The sequence below is a fragment of the Nothobranchius furzeri genome, chromosome 2 (genome assembly GCF_043380555.1).
Source record: "Nothobranchius furzeri strain GRZ-AD chromosome 2, NfurGRZ-RIMD1, whole genome shotgun sequence".
Lineage (NCBI taxonomy): Eukaryota > Metazoa > Chordata > Actinopteri > Cyprinodontiformes > Nothobranchiidae > Nothobranchius > Nothobranchius furzeri.
The window spans coordinates 78,893,593-78,910,001 of record NC_091742.1 but is presented as its reverse complement, the minus strand read 5'-3'; the positions used below and the strand labels follow the sequence as shown (position 1 = coordinate 78,910,001).

The window sequence follows — 16,409 nt, the reverse complement described above, 5'->3', positions numbered from 1 at the left end:
AGATGTATGTATTTAGTGTCAATTTAAGGCAAAAACATTTAGTAATATTAGTATATATCCAATTAATCAATCAATCAAATTTTATTTGTAGAGCACCTTCTACAACGTTATCAGAAGCCCAAGGTGCTGAACAACATCATTGTAAGAAAAACATTCCCAGTACATGGGCATAAAAGCAGGATAAAAACATAAAATCATAAAATATCAAGCAAACAATATTACAGATAAAAAGAGATAACGGAATAAGACTAATCGATAAAAATCAAATGGTGGACAAAATAAAATCAAGCATCTGGGTTAAAAAGAAGAAGAATTAAAACCATAATGTCAGGGCAATTCAAAGAACCCTAGCGCTAAAACGCAATCAAATAAAAATGAGTCTTTAAACGAGACTTAAAGACTTGAAGGGATGGTGCCTGCCTAATGCTCAGTGGCAATTCGTTCCACAGAGTTGGAGCCAAAACAGAAAAAGCACGACAACCCCTCGATCGATATTTCAACCGGGGGACCAGCAGAAGTTCCTGCTCGGCTGAGCGAAGAGGCCGAGATGGAGCATACCTGTGCAAAAGCGCAGTAATGTAAGAGGGGGCACTGCCCTGGAGGGCCTTATAAACGAGAGTTAAGATTTTGAACTTAGCTCGATATTTCACCGGGAGCCAGTGCAGAGCATCCAGCACTGGGGTAATGTGCTCTCGACATCGAGTGCCTGTCAGGAACCTAGCCACAGAGTTCTGCACAAACTGGAGCCGTGCAACCGTGCACTGGGCCAGACCAGCATACAGAGTGTTGCAGTAGTCCAGCCGGGACAGGACGAAGGCATGCAACACAGACTCCAGATGAGCTCTGGACAGCAGAGGCCTGATCCTGGATAGTCTTTTCAGGTTAAAGAAACAGGACCTCACCACTGTATTTACATGAGTGTCAATATTAAGCTATGATCTTGTGTCTGGATAGTCACTTCTGTGTGGCCCTGGGTCTTATAAAGTCTGACTTCACAGGATTCAAACTACTTTACTTCCAATGAAAATAAAAAAAGCCTGGGGTAAATTTCTATCTGCTTTATTTGTAGTTTTTGTGAAAACGAATTTTCAGATCATCCACGAGAGTTGATGAAGTTACACTTGTTGGTCAGTTTGTTGTAGCAGCTGTTGGAAACGGGTCCAAAAGTTAATCAGTTGTTGTTGTATGACCAATTGTCAAACTTTTAGAGAGTTTTGTTGAAACCCACTAAGGCTAATCACATGTTTGCGTGTCACTTAAAACACAAATCCAGTGACAGCCAAAAGAAAGTCCAAACTCTTTATTTTCTGGTTGATTTCCAAACCTTAAAGTGGTTGATGGAGATAGGGCTGGCCAGTAAAGCTGAAGCACCAGACAGTTCACGGGGCTCGTGAAAGTACTTGAGTAAGGATTGAATCGGGATAATTTACACTCAAGCAAACACACATAAAGTTGTATCTGTAGTGAAAACAGATGGTGCCACATTACCGCCACAGTCTGACCACTTCTGAATGACCAAAGACTTCCTGATGCTGCCTCAGCTTTGTTTTATGAAAGAGGCATAAAACAGGTAACAGGTATGTATTTTTTAAATTTTGCTTCATGTGGTGATAAATAAAATATGTTTCTTTGCACAGAAAACAAAGTTGGCCTCCTTTAACAGCATGCATGAGTCATTTTGTAAAGAACATGTTTATCATCATTTTTTTGATTCCAAATTAGATCCTATTATTAGTCCGTAGTGCAAAAATATAAGACTGAAAAAAACAAACAAACAGGAAATACATAATTTCCTGTTTCATTACCTCAAAGATTTCTGAATCTTCTGCACCGGTCGGATCAAAGCAAAGTGCAGTCCTTTGCTTGACCGTTAACATGCAGGTATGCGCTTTTGGCTGTTGCCTCTGACCCTCCCTGTCTCCCTTTCCCTCTCTGCTGTGTCACCATCTGTGTCCCAAAATGGGAAACGGCTCCCATCGCTTCCACCTCCGCCTCGCCGAGGCACAAGATCCCAGCACGGAGCTGGAGCAGCCAGGGTGGACCTCGGTGCCAAGATCACGGAACGATGATTACGTCACGGTGACCAGCTGACTGGTTATGCTGAGTAACTCCTGCCATTTCAGATTGGTAATCAGGTTCATTTGCTTCCAAGAATAAGAAAAATGTCAGGTTCGTTGGCAGATCTGAAGCGTGACTGAGAGTTTCTGTTGCCCAGACACGGAGTGATGGAGATAACCGGCGTGGTTATCTCCTGAAGGTGTAATTAGAAGGTTTTGAGGGCTGGTAAACCTGGAGACTCGAGACAAAGTCTGGTGAGAACGATGACTGAGCAATGAATGAAGGGCCGGCACTTCCTTAAGTAGTGTCGGCGTGATGACGTCAGCCGCCACGTTGGTGGCAGGAATGATTGGAATGCAGTCAGCGGGAGGAGTTCGTGACAAAAAATCTGCACAAGTCATGACTTGTCTAAGTTTGTAACAGTTAGTTTTGGTGGCAGACTCACAAATGACCTTGGTAATGGAAAAAAGAAAAACGTTTCATCCCTAAGATTGAAAAAAAGAAACAGTATCACACTTTGTTCACCATTTATTGTCTATAGTTACATGCATACTTTCTTACATTTGATTTTTAGTGTGCATTACACAGTTTGACTTAGGTTACAATAAACCAAATGTATTGAATTGTAAAGGCTGCCTCGCCAAAAGTCTATACAACATGATCCATTTTTCACATTTTCAACACGTTAACGTTTTCCTACAAGCCAGAAGCCAAAGATACACAAGCTATGGTTGCTTTAAAATTTCATCTTTTGCCTTTTCCTCTTAAGAAACACACCACATTGTTGTAAAAATAGAAGAAACGATGAATTAAGAGTTTTACATTCATGAGTTTGACACATAAATGCTGGGTAGATATAGATATGGGTGTATCTAAGGCTGCACAACAACACGACCAAAGAAGAAACAATCAGAACAATTAGACCTGGGTTACGTTTTGAAGATCACAGCAGATTTTATACCTCGAGTCGTTTTTACTTTAACATTTCTCCGAGCTTTGTGGTGAATCCACATGTGCTTTTTTGTTTCTTTATTAAGAATTATAATGTCCTCAAATACAAGTCTTGGCACAGTTGGAGAATCCTTTTCCAGACTTTTAGGGAGATTTCCACGAACCCATCAAGGTATAGTATCATTCAGTCCCGATGTGATAGTATTCTACAACAGAGTGCAGCTGCTGACTTAAACAGCTATTGTGTTTACTATATACATCAAGAAAAGAAAATGACTACTCCAGAGCCCTTTCCAAAGCTGTGGCATAATCTGAAACGAAGCAACACATTTTTCCAACCTGTGGGACGACTGAGCTTCACAACAGTCTTGGATGTGACGCCCAAAAGGTGCTTTATGTGTTTTTGTTTTATTTTGGTGGTTGAATTCATAAAAATACCTAGATGTCTGATAATAACTTCAGTTAGCATCCAGTTAGAATCAAATGTTGGGCTCATCTTTTAATTAGCTTCTCAGACATATGCTAACGTCTGGCACCTGACCTAAAATAACCACAAAGTTAAAAAAACAAGCAAAGTGAACAACTCACTGCAACATGTTTAAATAAAAGAAAAGAACGGGAAAACACCTTATAAAAACACTACAGTCCAATCAGTTCATACTGAGAGTTAGCCAAACCTATATTGAAAAAAGAGATAATATGCTGTATATTACTGTTGCAAGTCTCTTACACATAAGCTTTTACAGTTCACAAAGTTTCAGCAGATGGCGGTGTTATAGCCAGGGAGTGAGGCTACACGGAGCAGCGAACTTCCGACACAAGACCATGAGCTCTGTGAGTGCGACGCTGGTAGTGGCGATGCGTAAAAGACCACAGCACACAGTCCTAGGCTGAATTGTTGGACTTTGAAATGCATTCACTAAAAAATATAGGATTTAAAAAATAGACAAAGAATGGCACAAGCTGATAACTAGCTTGTTTCATAGGTTGATACAGTGATATGGAGGCAGAATGATACCTTCCACCAAAGGCTGGTGATGATCGTTTCCCCAGGACGGTGTAACCCTGGGTGGGTGGCATTTTAGATTCTTTGATCACAGTTTTGCTAAAGGACCTAAATGGGAGAACTACAACATAACTATTATAAAAGTGTCAGTAAAAGAACTACACCAACTTTTGGGAGCTTGGCCTTTTTAAAACACCTAAAACTGTTATTTCTGTTAACCGGTAATGTAAACAAGCTTTTATTTTGGTACAAGCTTAATCAACCTAATTTACATTGTGAACACCATTTAATTAGGTTCATTTTAGAAAATTATTTAACAAAATGATCCTAACATGATACATGAAAATAAATGTTACAGCTGTACTGCTTTTAGGTAAAAGTTCAAAAACGAGTTTTGTCTTTGTCTACAGTGCTTAACAGCTACGTTGGACCAAAATGTTGCATTTCTCTTTAACATCAACAAAGTCTACACCATTGAGGGGAGTTCTCACACACCTTAGATGCTTGGTAAAGTCATAGTGTGTTTAGTGTGGCCATGGTGTGTATGGTGAAGATATGAGACGAGACCTATAGCAGGTATGATTCATTACTACTGAGTGTTTGAGGCAAAGCCAAATAGAGTATGAGGTGAGACCAGGATGTGAATGAGGCAGGACTAAATTAGCTGGGACTAAATGGGGAATAGGGCAAAAGAGGATATGAGGCAGGACTAAAGAATAAATAAGGTAGGGCTAAGTAAGATACGAGGGGGACTTAAGACAAAATAAGGCGGGGCTAAAGAAAATATGAGGGGGACTAAAGACAAAATAAGGCAGGGCTAAAGAAAATATGAGGGGGACTAAAGACAAATTAAGGCGGAGCTAAAGAGGATATGAAAGGGACTAAAGACAAAATAAGGTGGGGCTAAAGAAAATATGAGGGGGACTAAAGACAAATTAAGGCGGAGCTAAAGAGGATATGAAAGGGACTAAAGACAAAATAAGGTGGGGCTAAAGAAGATATGAGTGGGAAACTGAAGGAGCTATAAGGCAAGACTAAAGATGTAATAAGGCAGGACTAAAGTGGAAACAAGATTGGGCTAAAGCAGATATGAGGCAGGGCTAAAAAAGGAAATAAGGCTGGAAAAAAGTTATTAGGTGGGACTAAATAGGATATTATGCTGGGCTAAACAGGGTATGAGGCGGGTTAAAGAGGATATTTGGTGGGACTAAAGGGGAAATAAGGCAAGAAACTATACAAGGCAGGGCCAAAGAGGACATGACAAGGGGCCTATACAGCTATAGCGCAGTATTAAGGAAGCTTTGATGCAGAGTCAAAGAGAAAGTAAGTTGAAACCAACTGGGTATTAGGGGAGTTTATGGCAAGCATGGTCCAGGTGAGCATAATGACAGTTTTAACTATTTCCTCTTATCTTCACCTCAAAACTACAGACATTTGTACACAAGGTAAACAAACCTAGACTTCTTTAAAATAAATATTTTGAGAACTTCCCTTGTAAGCACAGCGACTTAAGCAAGCTATGAAAGTGGTCATTTTAATGATGACATGCCTATTGAAAGCACACAACTATTAATAAAGGCATCTGTTAAAGTAGACATGGCTATTTTACTTCTTGATATTGTTCTTTACCCCAAAAGATGTCCGTGCTAATTCACTTGTTTTGCGACGGTCAAAAAGACCACTGGTCCAAACTCCCAAAAGTTCAGCTTCTCTTAATCAGAGTGTGCATGTTTTGTAAACAGGCACAACCCGGAAAAGCACACTAACAAGCTAACAGTCTACTAATAAGCTAATATTTTCCCTGATTATCCTGATTTGTTTTCACAAAATCTTTCTCAACATTTGGCAGATAAGTTAAGATTGCACTATTATTAATATTTCTTGTGCTCTATTTTGTGTTTTGTAAACACAGTATCGCCCATTCTCACAAGGGGCCTGCCTACTTGCAGCTCGAGAGCCCATCATATTGCTAATAATTACCACTCGAACGTGTAGGAGGAGTGAAGCTAGTGGGTTTGTTTTTCACAGCTCAGTGTTTGTAATAATCGAGCAGACGGGGGTGGATGGAATGGAAGGTGTGTTTGTTGTGGCGTACAGCATGGGCGGTTAGACACACGAGCCTCTGGGGTTTCAGGTCAGGAATAGGCGTTGTCAGGGGCAACCATGCAAAGCTGAAATTATCAACCTGATGCTTGGTGCACACAGAGGCTGTGACTGGCAATCTGTGTGATATGTGGTTGTTTTTTATATTCACATGTGAATGAACACTAATCCAATCCTTTTAGTTTTAACTCTGTGTCACTTTTCTCCCTCCCCACTCTCACCTACACCGCTACCTCCACTAGTTCCATCTCCATTTATAAAAGAGCTTAGTCAGACCACTCGTTCTCGTCCAGCTCAGAGTCGTCGTCAGACTCGCTGTACTCCACCGCGATACGGCGAGAAAGGATGGTGGCCACGTCATTTCCGACGGGTTCACGCTTCGCCTCCTGCTCTCTTTGCTCTTGGACTTTCCTCAGCTGGATACCTAGGAAAGGGAAGAGGTGTGATTCAGTGAGGAGGGAAAAAACAACAACAAGATATTTGTAATCCACAGTCTCATAAGTTGTGTGTTGTACAATCTAAAACCATGATACAACATTAACATTACAAAGAAAAGAACTCTGTATTGGAAAACCACTGTCACCCAACAATGTCTATTAGTACAGTGAGAAGCATAGACCCACGTATCTCACTAAACTGGGACTGCTGGCATCAAATTGTATTTGTGAAAGAAATTCGAAAATGTCTTAAAATGTTCGTGAGGGTCTTCAGTTCCCTCACTCACAGGACGTCGTCCTCATGTTGCTGGAAATTTTAACATTTTTCCTCAAAACAGTTAAAAGGTTGCAGGCGTCTGGAATTTATCTGGACATTTGCTTTATGCGAGTCAGAAAGTGCACAAAAAGTGAAAATTATTTAGGAAACGTTGCCATCCAAACTGAAAACATGATGATAAACTGGAGAATATTAAAGACATGGTATGACTAAATTGTGACAAGAACACCAGCAAAAGATTCACTTAACTGTTGTAATTTATCTGCAATGTCATCATACTATCCACGTATGCCAACCACACATAAAATGTGTCAGAAGAGAGTTGTAAGTACCAATTTAAAGCATTTTCAACTGTATATTTAAGACCAGGAGCTGAATTAAGACCTGAACACAGAAATATTAGTAAAAATCATGCAGCTTCAGCTCAGAAAAAAAGTAGCACCAAACAGATTTTTCATTCCAAATGCTGGAAATGTAATTAAAAATGATACAAAAGTTATTTGTTTAAAGATAAACCCTAACTGCTTTTATAAATGTGGCGGGCAAAAGAGAACCCCTCCCACAAAAACAGCTAACTAACAAAAACGTACCTCTACGTATGGCGGCCAGCAGGTCGGAGCGAGCATCACTCATTGGGATCATCCCCAGCATGGTGGACTTCCTGGTGGGGGGTGCTGCTTCCGCCGCTGTCTGGCCGACAGCGGCGTGGGGTGGAGACGGGTGGGCTGGATGTCCGACAGGTGCTCCGGGAGGTGGAGGGGGAGGGGCAGCCGGGGGTGCGCCTGAAGGTGGGTGGGCGGGAGAGGGTATGTAGTTGGTTGGGGGAGGGGGAGGGGAGGGGGAGTAGTGGCAGGAAAGGGCGGAGGAGGTTGGGGGGATAGCAGATGCAGCAGCAGAGGGTGGAGCTGTGGTGGAATCGAAGGCGGTCTGGGAGGACGGGATAGTTGGGGGAGGTGGGGGAGGGGCTGGTGGGATGTAGTACTCTGGGATGGTGGAAGGCTGGCCACTGAAAGGAGAAAACCATAAAAAATAACAATGTTGATCAGAATCAAACATAAACATGAGAAATTATAAAGCAGAAAGAAAAGAACTACTCTGCCACAGGAAGTCCTGGAAGGACCTGGTTCCAGTTTAGAAATTAGAAACCAGTCTGATATCCTCATGAAAAAGAAGCCTACCTATGCCCAGCCCGGTAGTCTTTTACTGACTGCTGCCTTGGCCCATTAACGGTTGGATCTCCTCCTGCTTGGACACCATGTCCTGATGGGGTTCTGCCCAGAGAGGCTGCATGCCGGCCCGCTGCTGCTGCTGCCCCGCCAGCTCCGGGGGGTTGGTTAGCTGGCCTCAGGCCCCGATCAAGAGACTGAGTCTGGGCTGCAGCAAGGTGGTCCCTGGCATGATGGTCAGCAGGGTGGGTGGCATTGGAGGCCTGGGTAGAGGGGTGGTTGGGGCTTGCTGGGTAGGAGTCAGATGCCATTGACCTATTGGACCAAAACTGAGTTAATGGGCAGGTGAAACGTGAACTTCAGAGAAAAGTTTTATCTCAGGTGACAAGCATACAATCTATCTTACCTCTAGAATATCCTCTCTAATGACCTTTCATGCACTGTCAAACCTTTCAGTCTTACTTTCACAGAAGCTTGGAGACAAAACTATACATGCCAATAAAAAGAATTACTGTCCTTATGTGAGCTTTGCATTGCATTCTCCAGAAGAGGGCAGCACACAACTTTAAACTTGACATGCATTACATGGTTGGTGAAGATGTAATCTCTTGATACTACACAAGGCTGCTTGAGTTTCTGTAGCTGTAAAATTCCCACCAATGCAGAAAACCACACCCTTACACACCAACTCTACAACCATGTCTGGTTGGGTACCTGCTATCGGGAGATAAGGAGCCTTCAGAGGACATGCCGTGGTAAGGAGAAGGGGTGAGTCTGGCGTCTGGTCTAAACTCTTTGTCATAGGCAAGAACGTTCCATTCTTGACGTCGATTACGAGCTTTGCGCACCTTTGGAAGTAAACCAAGGAGACCAACAGATTTAAAAAACACAAAATAATAACCAATAAAAGCAAGTGTTTCACACAAATCCAATCCCTGGTAATTCATAAAAAAGTTATCACCACCATGCCAAACTTACACCCTATTAGAGATTTGTTTACTGCAGTCTGAGGAAGCTATTAAGAGTCTCTTCCTTAGTGTATGACTTTCATACTCTGGTATAACTCTCTTCTTTTGCTCATTAAGTGTGATCAGGAATAACTGCAGAATAAGGTAAATCACAGTTTTACTCTATTACTACTCAAGTGTATTGTGCAGTCATGCTGAAGTGTAGAAGTTCCACAGTTCTTTAAGTAAGGTACTGTAAGGGATAGGCAGTAAAGTGGCGTTATTTAGGATTTTAGGCTGGGTCATAATAATATCTGGCTTTACTTTAGAAGAAACAGTTGGCAACATATGTGTGTTTTAGTGAAAAATGTATAAAGAATATCTTTCTCATTGAATCGGAAAAGGGTAGAAGGCCTTCTCCAGGTCAGGGATGAGGTCCTGTCTCAAGTGGAGGAGTTGTCCCAGGGTCTTGCTCATAAGTGAGGGAAAGCTGGAGCATGAAATCGACAGGCATATTGGTGCACCGTCAACAGTGAAGCAAGGGCTGTACCGATCTGTCGTGGCAAAGAGAGAGCTGAGCCGGAATGCAAAGCTCTTCATTTAATGGCTGATCTATGTTCCTACCCTCACCTATGGTCACGAGCTTTGGGTAGTGACCGAAAGAATGTGATCATCTGGTTAGGATGCCTCCTGGGCACCTCCCTGGCACCTCCAACTGGGAGGTGACCTGCAGAAAGACCCAGGGCACGCTGGAATAACTATAGTTAGGGTTAGCCAGGGAACGCCTTGGGATTCCCCCGGAAGAGCTGGCCCAAGTGGCCGGGGAGAGGGAAGTCTGGGCCTGTCTGTAATGTTAAACAGAATCAGAGACAAGGGACTAGTAATGGGTACCAAATTTGGTACTTTTCAAGGCACTGACGGAATTCCATAGTAACGACTGAATACCGATTCACGTCATGTGAAACAGTGCCTTTTTTCGGTACTCGTGCCATGCGCCGGTGCAAGAGCATAATGTCGTCAGTCACTGTAGATGAACTGTACACAAAAGCAAGCAGCATGGCAAAGAGGAAGCGTTCTGAAGTTTGGGTCCACTTCACTAAATGGGATGGGTAACTGGGTGATGATGAAACCAGCAACAATGATTGAAGTGAGGCACCATCATCTTAATCTGCTCTGGTAGGTAAATAAAATGATTAAGATAACGTTAGCTTGATATGTTAGCTTTCGTTCAGCTATTGGTGCGTTCGCTTTCTCCTCAGAACTCCGAACTTCCGACTAGAAGAAAGTGAACATGCTCTAAAGTTTGGCTTCACCACTAAATGCATTGGGCTGTTGGGTGATGATGAAACCAGCGACATCGATTTGAGTTTGAGGCATCTTAATCTGCTCCAGCAGCACAATAAACTCTTTAAGATAACGTTGACTTGATAGTTTTGTTTTTGTTTACATAGCTAATGGTGAGTTTGCTTTCTCCTTGGAAATTCCAACTTCCGAGTAGGAAACATCAACAGTTTGAAAATGAACAGCTCAAGCAGGCGTGGGGAGCCCTGGTCCTCGAGGGTCCTCGGTATCCTGCATGTCTTTGCTCCAACACTTCTGATTCAGTGGTTGAATCACCTGTTCAGCAGCTCATCAGGCTCTGCAGAAGCATGTTAATCACCTGTTGATTGAAATCAGGTGTGTTGAAGCAGCTTTGAAACTAAAATATGCCGGATAGCGGCCCTCGATGGACCAGGGTTCCCCACCCCTGGGCTAAAGGATTGAAGATGCACAGTAAATTTTGTTCACAGCAAGGATGTTTGCTTCGGTGTAATTTGCAGTTTATAAAACTACAAGGACCCACCATCTCACACAGTTTTTCCAGAGGAGAAAGGATAGGAAAAGGAGTACATGGAGCTGGGTTTAGCTTGTGAAACACCACAATCTTAAAGTACAAACGGTTGTATGTATCGAAGTTTGCTTTAGTTTAATTTGTAGTTTATAACACATGGTCTCATCACCATAGTTATTCCAGAGGGCATAGACGAGGATAAGGAGTCCATGGAGCTGGGTTTGTTTTTGCATTTGCATTTTTCATTTAGAAACAGTTGTTAAGGGTTTTCATACAGAATACTTTTGTACAACACTACAATGATAAAATACAAACGGTTTGTATGTTATTTATCATGACATTTATCAAATATGGTAATATATTGGGAAAATAATATTTATTTAATTTAAAAAGCTATTTAAAAAATTATTAAACACTCAAAAGTATCAAAATTTGGTACAGTTAAGTACTGGTAATAGTTCGTGGGTACTGGGAATTGGTACTTTATCAATTCAAATGTCAAAGGTACCCATCCATACAAGGGACACTTTAAAGCACCTACAGAATTCCTTTATAGGGCGCATTATAATAACAGGTTCATTGGGGTGTAACAGGTGCAGATAAGATCTAATTACCAAACATAAAATTATGTAAATAAATCTTGTGTTATTTTATTTAATTTATATTTTTGTTATGCCAAATAAAGAATTGAAGTACTTTCTATTGCATTCAGATGCAAGAACAGCAAAAGCTTTCTGACTCTGACTACTGACCTTCTTCACTTCTCTGCTCGGATCTTCAACTTGCTTTTGCTGCTCCTGCAGGAGAGACAAACAAGCACACAGAGCAGAGAGACAATCAGTCATTGATTGCTGATTTTGCTGTTGCAGATGGAAAATAAAGTGGAACCCTTTAGAAGCTATTTCACCATGGGCTAAAATCACACACACTGATCTACTCACTACCCAGTCACTACTGGGTGACACAAAACTAACAAATGGTGAATGACAGAGCCAAACGATTGTGAAAATACAAAACAGCAACCAAACCAAACACAGGAGGATGAGGCAGCTAGCTAATGTGACTTAGCAAACAAACAAAAACAGAGTGGAGTGCGTGTGCGACTTAGTTTTTTTGTAAGTTACGTAAAGTCTGTAGTGTTCAAATGTTTGTGTTTCACATGGCTCACATGTCCCATTTGATAAGTATACCGTAAATCCTCTAATACAGGCCCGGGCCTGTATTTGACTCAAGCTCATCAAGCTCCAGGCCTTTATTGGAAGGAGGGCCAGTATTAGAGGCAGGCCTCAATTTCTATTTGAGCAAAATGAACTAATGGATCGCTGGAGTTTTTGACAATTAAAATTGTGCCCACATTTTCAAAGTTAAACACATTTCTTTTAACAACGGTAGTTTCTGCTTCAGCCATCTCCCCCCTCCCCCTGCGCAGCGGCCGCAAACTCACTGATGCGCCTGCAGCCTCTCGGAGTTCCTGCTGCTCTAAACATTAAAATAATCATTTAATTTTCTGTTCCTCACTTCTGATTACCTTCAATGGTGTCTGTTTGTTGCAACCAGCAGGTACAAAAACTAACTTGTTTATATTTGACTATTTTTCTGTCCTGCCTGTTTCTTATCTTCCTGCATCTCCTCTCAGTCCTAAAGAAAAACTGCTATCTGGGTTCATATATATTCACCTTATGAGTTACCTTTGAACTGCAGTTCTAAAAGATCTACCGACCGCAAAAACAGCGGAGTGCTCGCCGGCCACATCAGTGAGGTGCGTCACCGAGGACAAAACAGGTGATGCGCCCCGCTCCACAGCAGCGAAACGCATCAGGCACAAATAAAAGACAGAAAACATAAAAGGAAATGAGCCGACATGAACGATTGCGTGTTAAATTAGTTTTTGAGGTGGCGACACCTGATTTGATAATGTTACTGTGGCCGTGCTCAGGACGCAGATGTCTGGAGCGCGTCAACAATCAGAGCTTTGCATGTGCAAGCTGGTTAAGGTTAGGATGGGGGTGAGGGGAATGTTAAATTGCAAGAGGGTAAACGTCACAATTTGGTTAAATGTCCGTTTTACGGCGGGTGTCAGTGCCGACGCTCTGGCACAGCGCGTTGCCTCCCAACGCGCAGGAGTTTGTCACCTGCTGACAGCAGGCTGCTGTCTTGTCCGTGGACTGCATCTTGCCGGTCATTATCACGTGACAGCGACTAGTCGATGACAGGCATAACAAGTCACTATAGAGCGGTGAAGTCGACTAGTGACTAGTTCATACAACCCCTACTGCTCCCCAGAGTGTTCTGCAGCATAATCAGCACGTTCTCTTTGAACTTGATATCAAATTTTCGCCTCCTCTTCGTCTCCGCATGGTTAAAGTTACCCTCGCGGTCTATCACTGGCAAATCAAAAGTGAGACGGATGACACAACCGCCCCCCATACTTGCTTGTTACCACATTCCACCCGGCCACAATAAAACACTGGCCATTATTCACCTCCGCCAACTCCGACACCGGCCAAAATATGATACCCGGCAGTCAATTAAATACAGGCTAATATTTGAGGATTTACGGTATGTAGAGTAGGGTATGTGGTGAGTAGGTGGGAGGGGGGCAGGAGGGGGCGGGTAAAGCGTCTGGGTCGTCTTACAGAGATGGACAGGGGGCTCCTGGGTGGGGCCTGTCTGGAGTGGGGCCTGTCAGGGTGGGCCGGACAGCCCTATGGAAACATGGGAGAAAGACAAGCTGGTGTGTTAGACTGAGCAGAGAGGAAGAGCAGGGAGGAAGGGGTCGTGCATCTTTATAGGCTAAGCAGCTGGAGGTAATCAGAAGGTAGTAAAGCAGCAGTCCCCACGTCATTAAAACTCAATGAAGTCACATCTGGAGTTCAAACCTAGCCATTTTCCCCCTTGAGTAAGAATGTCAGGCTTTAAAGGTTTATTTTCATTCACCAAAGATTCCAGGTGAAATGGAGGGAACAAAACAAATGAAAAGCATTAAATTGAACTGAAATATTTAAAAAGAGGCAGCAAACACATACAGCAGCAGCTGGGTTGAAGTTTTAAATTGACTGAATCAAAGAGGAATACAATCAAGCACACCACTGACTAGACAACACTGTTGCAGTTCTTCCGGCTCTTGGAGGGTGCAGACGCTTTTTTCCTCCTCTCCTCCATATCTTATCCTCAAGGCCTTTGTCTGTTTGTGTGTGCTGGGTGCACGGCTGCTTCTGCATTTTTCTGGAAACTGGAAACTGAAATTCACTTAAATGGATCTCGTCAGTTGGTCTCTCAACGCGATTGATACAATTTTTTCAACGATGAGAACGGGAGAAGGGGCTCCCGGATGCCCCGCCGGGACAGACCCAGTTGGACACATCATGGACTCCTGGAAACAGTGGAACTTGATTTGTTTATCTCAGCTGTCTGTGGAGGACTCTGAAGACATGTGGATATTCGTGGTGTTGGTGTCAGGTTTCCTGCTCATTGGCCTTGGAGGCTACCTGGCTTACCGGAAAATTAACGAGCTGTCGGGGAATATTGGCCTGATCCCGGAGCTCAGAGATGGTTTGTACTGCGCTGTGAATTCACAGACTCAAATAATTGTTGAGATGAATCGTAAGCTTGGGACTTTGGTGGAAATTAATTCTTTGGCACAAAGATGGATGCCATCAAGGAGAGAGTGGACGAATCAGCACGGATTGGGATAGATTAATGTCCATTATTGGGATTTTGAGAGGTTGAGGACCAACTGTAAGACAGAGGGGAAATTATCTCTGTCTGGCCCCAAAACTATTTCTAATTGGAATCTGGCGCCCTTGAGCCTGCAAGGCTCCAACGGAAACTCCCCCTTCAGAAGATATGTGGAATGTGCCGTCGCTATGGCAACTCAACTCTGTCCCCTTTCCCAGCCTGGGCGGGACTGCGGGAAGGCCGCTGAAACGTTCCAGGGTCACTGCAACCCTCCAACCCTCAATGTTCCTCCCCCTATCCACACTGCAGGAGTCAATGTGCTCTGCGCTTCTCTCAAGATCTCCCTCCCACCTGTGACTGTACAGTGGCTGAGCGCCGTAGATGGCTGCTCTCGCTGGGGGAAACAGGATCCCAGTGCTTTTTTTCCCCTCCACCTGAACCAATCCTCATGTAACCCTCTTATCTCTATTAAGGTAGCGCGACTCAGGTTGCAAATGACCACAGTCACCAATTCTTGTCATGTGTCTTGCCCATGTATGTCTGATCTCTGAATTGTGTATAGTGGAACTCTAATTTCCCTCTGTGATTAATAAAGTATTGATTGATTGATTGACTGATTTCATTCTTCTTGTGAACTCAGCCCAACATTTTGGTTGTATCCCCTTTAATTATAACTTTGCTGCTTGAGAAAGCCTCCCAGCTGCTGCTGTATTACCTTTTGAGTAGACAACAGAGCAAAGCTAAATGAAACAGTAACACAGGAATGCTTCAACTGAAATAACAGCAGGACATGGTACATCTAGGCAGGAGAAACGTCAGCAACTTAAAGCGGAAGATGATTTTTTTTTGTTTTTATGGCGTACTCTCTTTTGTATAGATCCACACCGACATACACACACTGTAGATTCATGGCCCTGCTGGTGCCCACAAATACACCTGTACATGCAGGTGAACTCCAGCAGCACATAGCAGCAGAAGCCTACCTTCTGCCGCCGCTTCTCTTTGCGTTTGTCCTCGGTGGCCTGCAGCATCTTCTCCTTCCACAGGTTGAAGAAGTAGGAAGGATCAGTGTAGAACTTTAGGGCATCCTTCTTGTCATCCCTGGATAGATAATAGAAGATGCAGAGATGACACAATGTTAAAGAAAAAGTAACATTTTAATGTTTGACAATGCCAAAGACCCTCCTTTTACTGTTAAGCATCTTAGTTATCTGCGGTTTGTTATTTGGGGACCTATTAACAGTCCTCGCAGGTTTACTAATTGGGTTTTCATTGACAAATGGATGAAATACCAACACGAAACTGGTTAGACATAACATTCACCTATAAGGGGTGAGAATGTTGAGTGGTGGGGGCTTGTCACAGCGGTGGTACATCTCCACCACTGGGTTGGGAACAGAAGTCCTGGACACAACCTGCTGGTCCTGGATTGTGCTGCTTTTAAAGGCCTTTCTCATGTTGATGTCCTGGAGAGAGACTGGAAGCAGAGAAGAGCCATCAATCAGGATTTTGTACAAGTTGAGTTTCACCCAAAAGATGCTCAGAATTATGATTTGTCTAAAACATAGTATTTGTCCGCAGCTGTGGCCTATCTGTGGACTTAGCATGTTGTCCCCATGCATGTGTGGGTTTCTCTGAGTGGACCAGCTTCCTCCTACAGTCCAAAACAGAGCATGTTTGGTTCATTGGTTACTCTAAATGGTCCCTAGGTGTGAGCGAGTGTGTGACTGGTTATTTGTCTCTGTGTGTCCCTGTGATGGACTAGAGACCTGGCCAGGGTGTCCCCTGCCTCTAGCCCAACAACTTGATGGACACCAGCTCCCTTCCTGAGCATTTCTAGAATCCATTTTCACTCGACTACCCAGGCCTTCTTTTATATCATCTCTATTTGCAGCAGATGTTAATGCGAGTAGATGCTTTCTGGTAGAAGGACTAAAAATATCACTTTGAGTTTT

General features: G+C 43.1%; 1 protein-coding gene across 2 annotated transcripts in view; it reads right to left on the bottom strand.

Moving 5' to 3' along the window:
• Positions 1–2,568: 2,568 nt before the first annotated feature.
• Positions 2,569–16,409, bottom strand: part of zgc:109889 (actin-binding protein WASF3) — a 38,266-nt gene continuing 24,425 nt past the window's right edge. The window contains exons 4-11 of one of the 2 annotated variants that reach the window (XM_070548946.1): positions 15,778–15,931; positions 15,438–15,555; positions 13,413–13,481; positions 11,529–11,573; positions 8,713–8,846; positions 8,011–8,313; positions 7,423–7,838; positions 2,569–6,542 (exon numbers count right to left, since the gene is read on the bottom strand). In XM_070548946.1, the coding sequence (XP_070405047.1) occupies positions 6,385–6,542; positions 7,423–7,838; positions 8,011–8,313; positions 8,713–8,846; positions 11,529–11,573; positions 13,413–13,481; positions 15,438–15,555; positions 15,778–15,931 (1,397 nt within the window). In that variant the 3' untranslated portion in view covers positions 2,569–6,384. The remainder of the gene's footprint in view (positions 6,543–7,422; positions 7,839–8,010; positions 8,314–8,712; positions 8,847–11,528; positions 11,574–13,412; positions 13,482–15,437; positions 15,556–15,777; positions 15,932–16,409) is intronic. The other variant, XM_070548947.1, reaches the window with a different exon arrangement.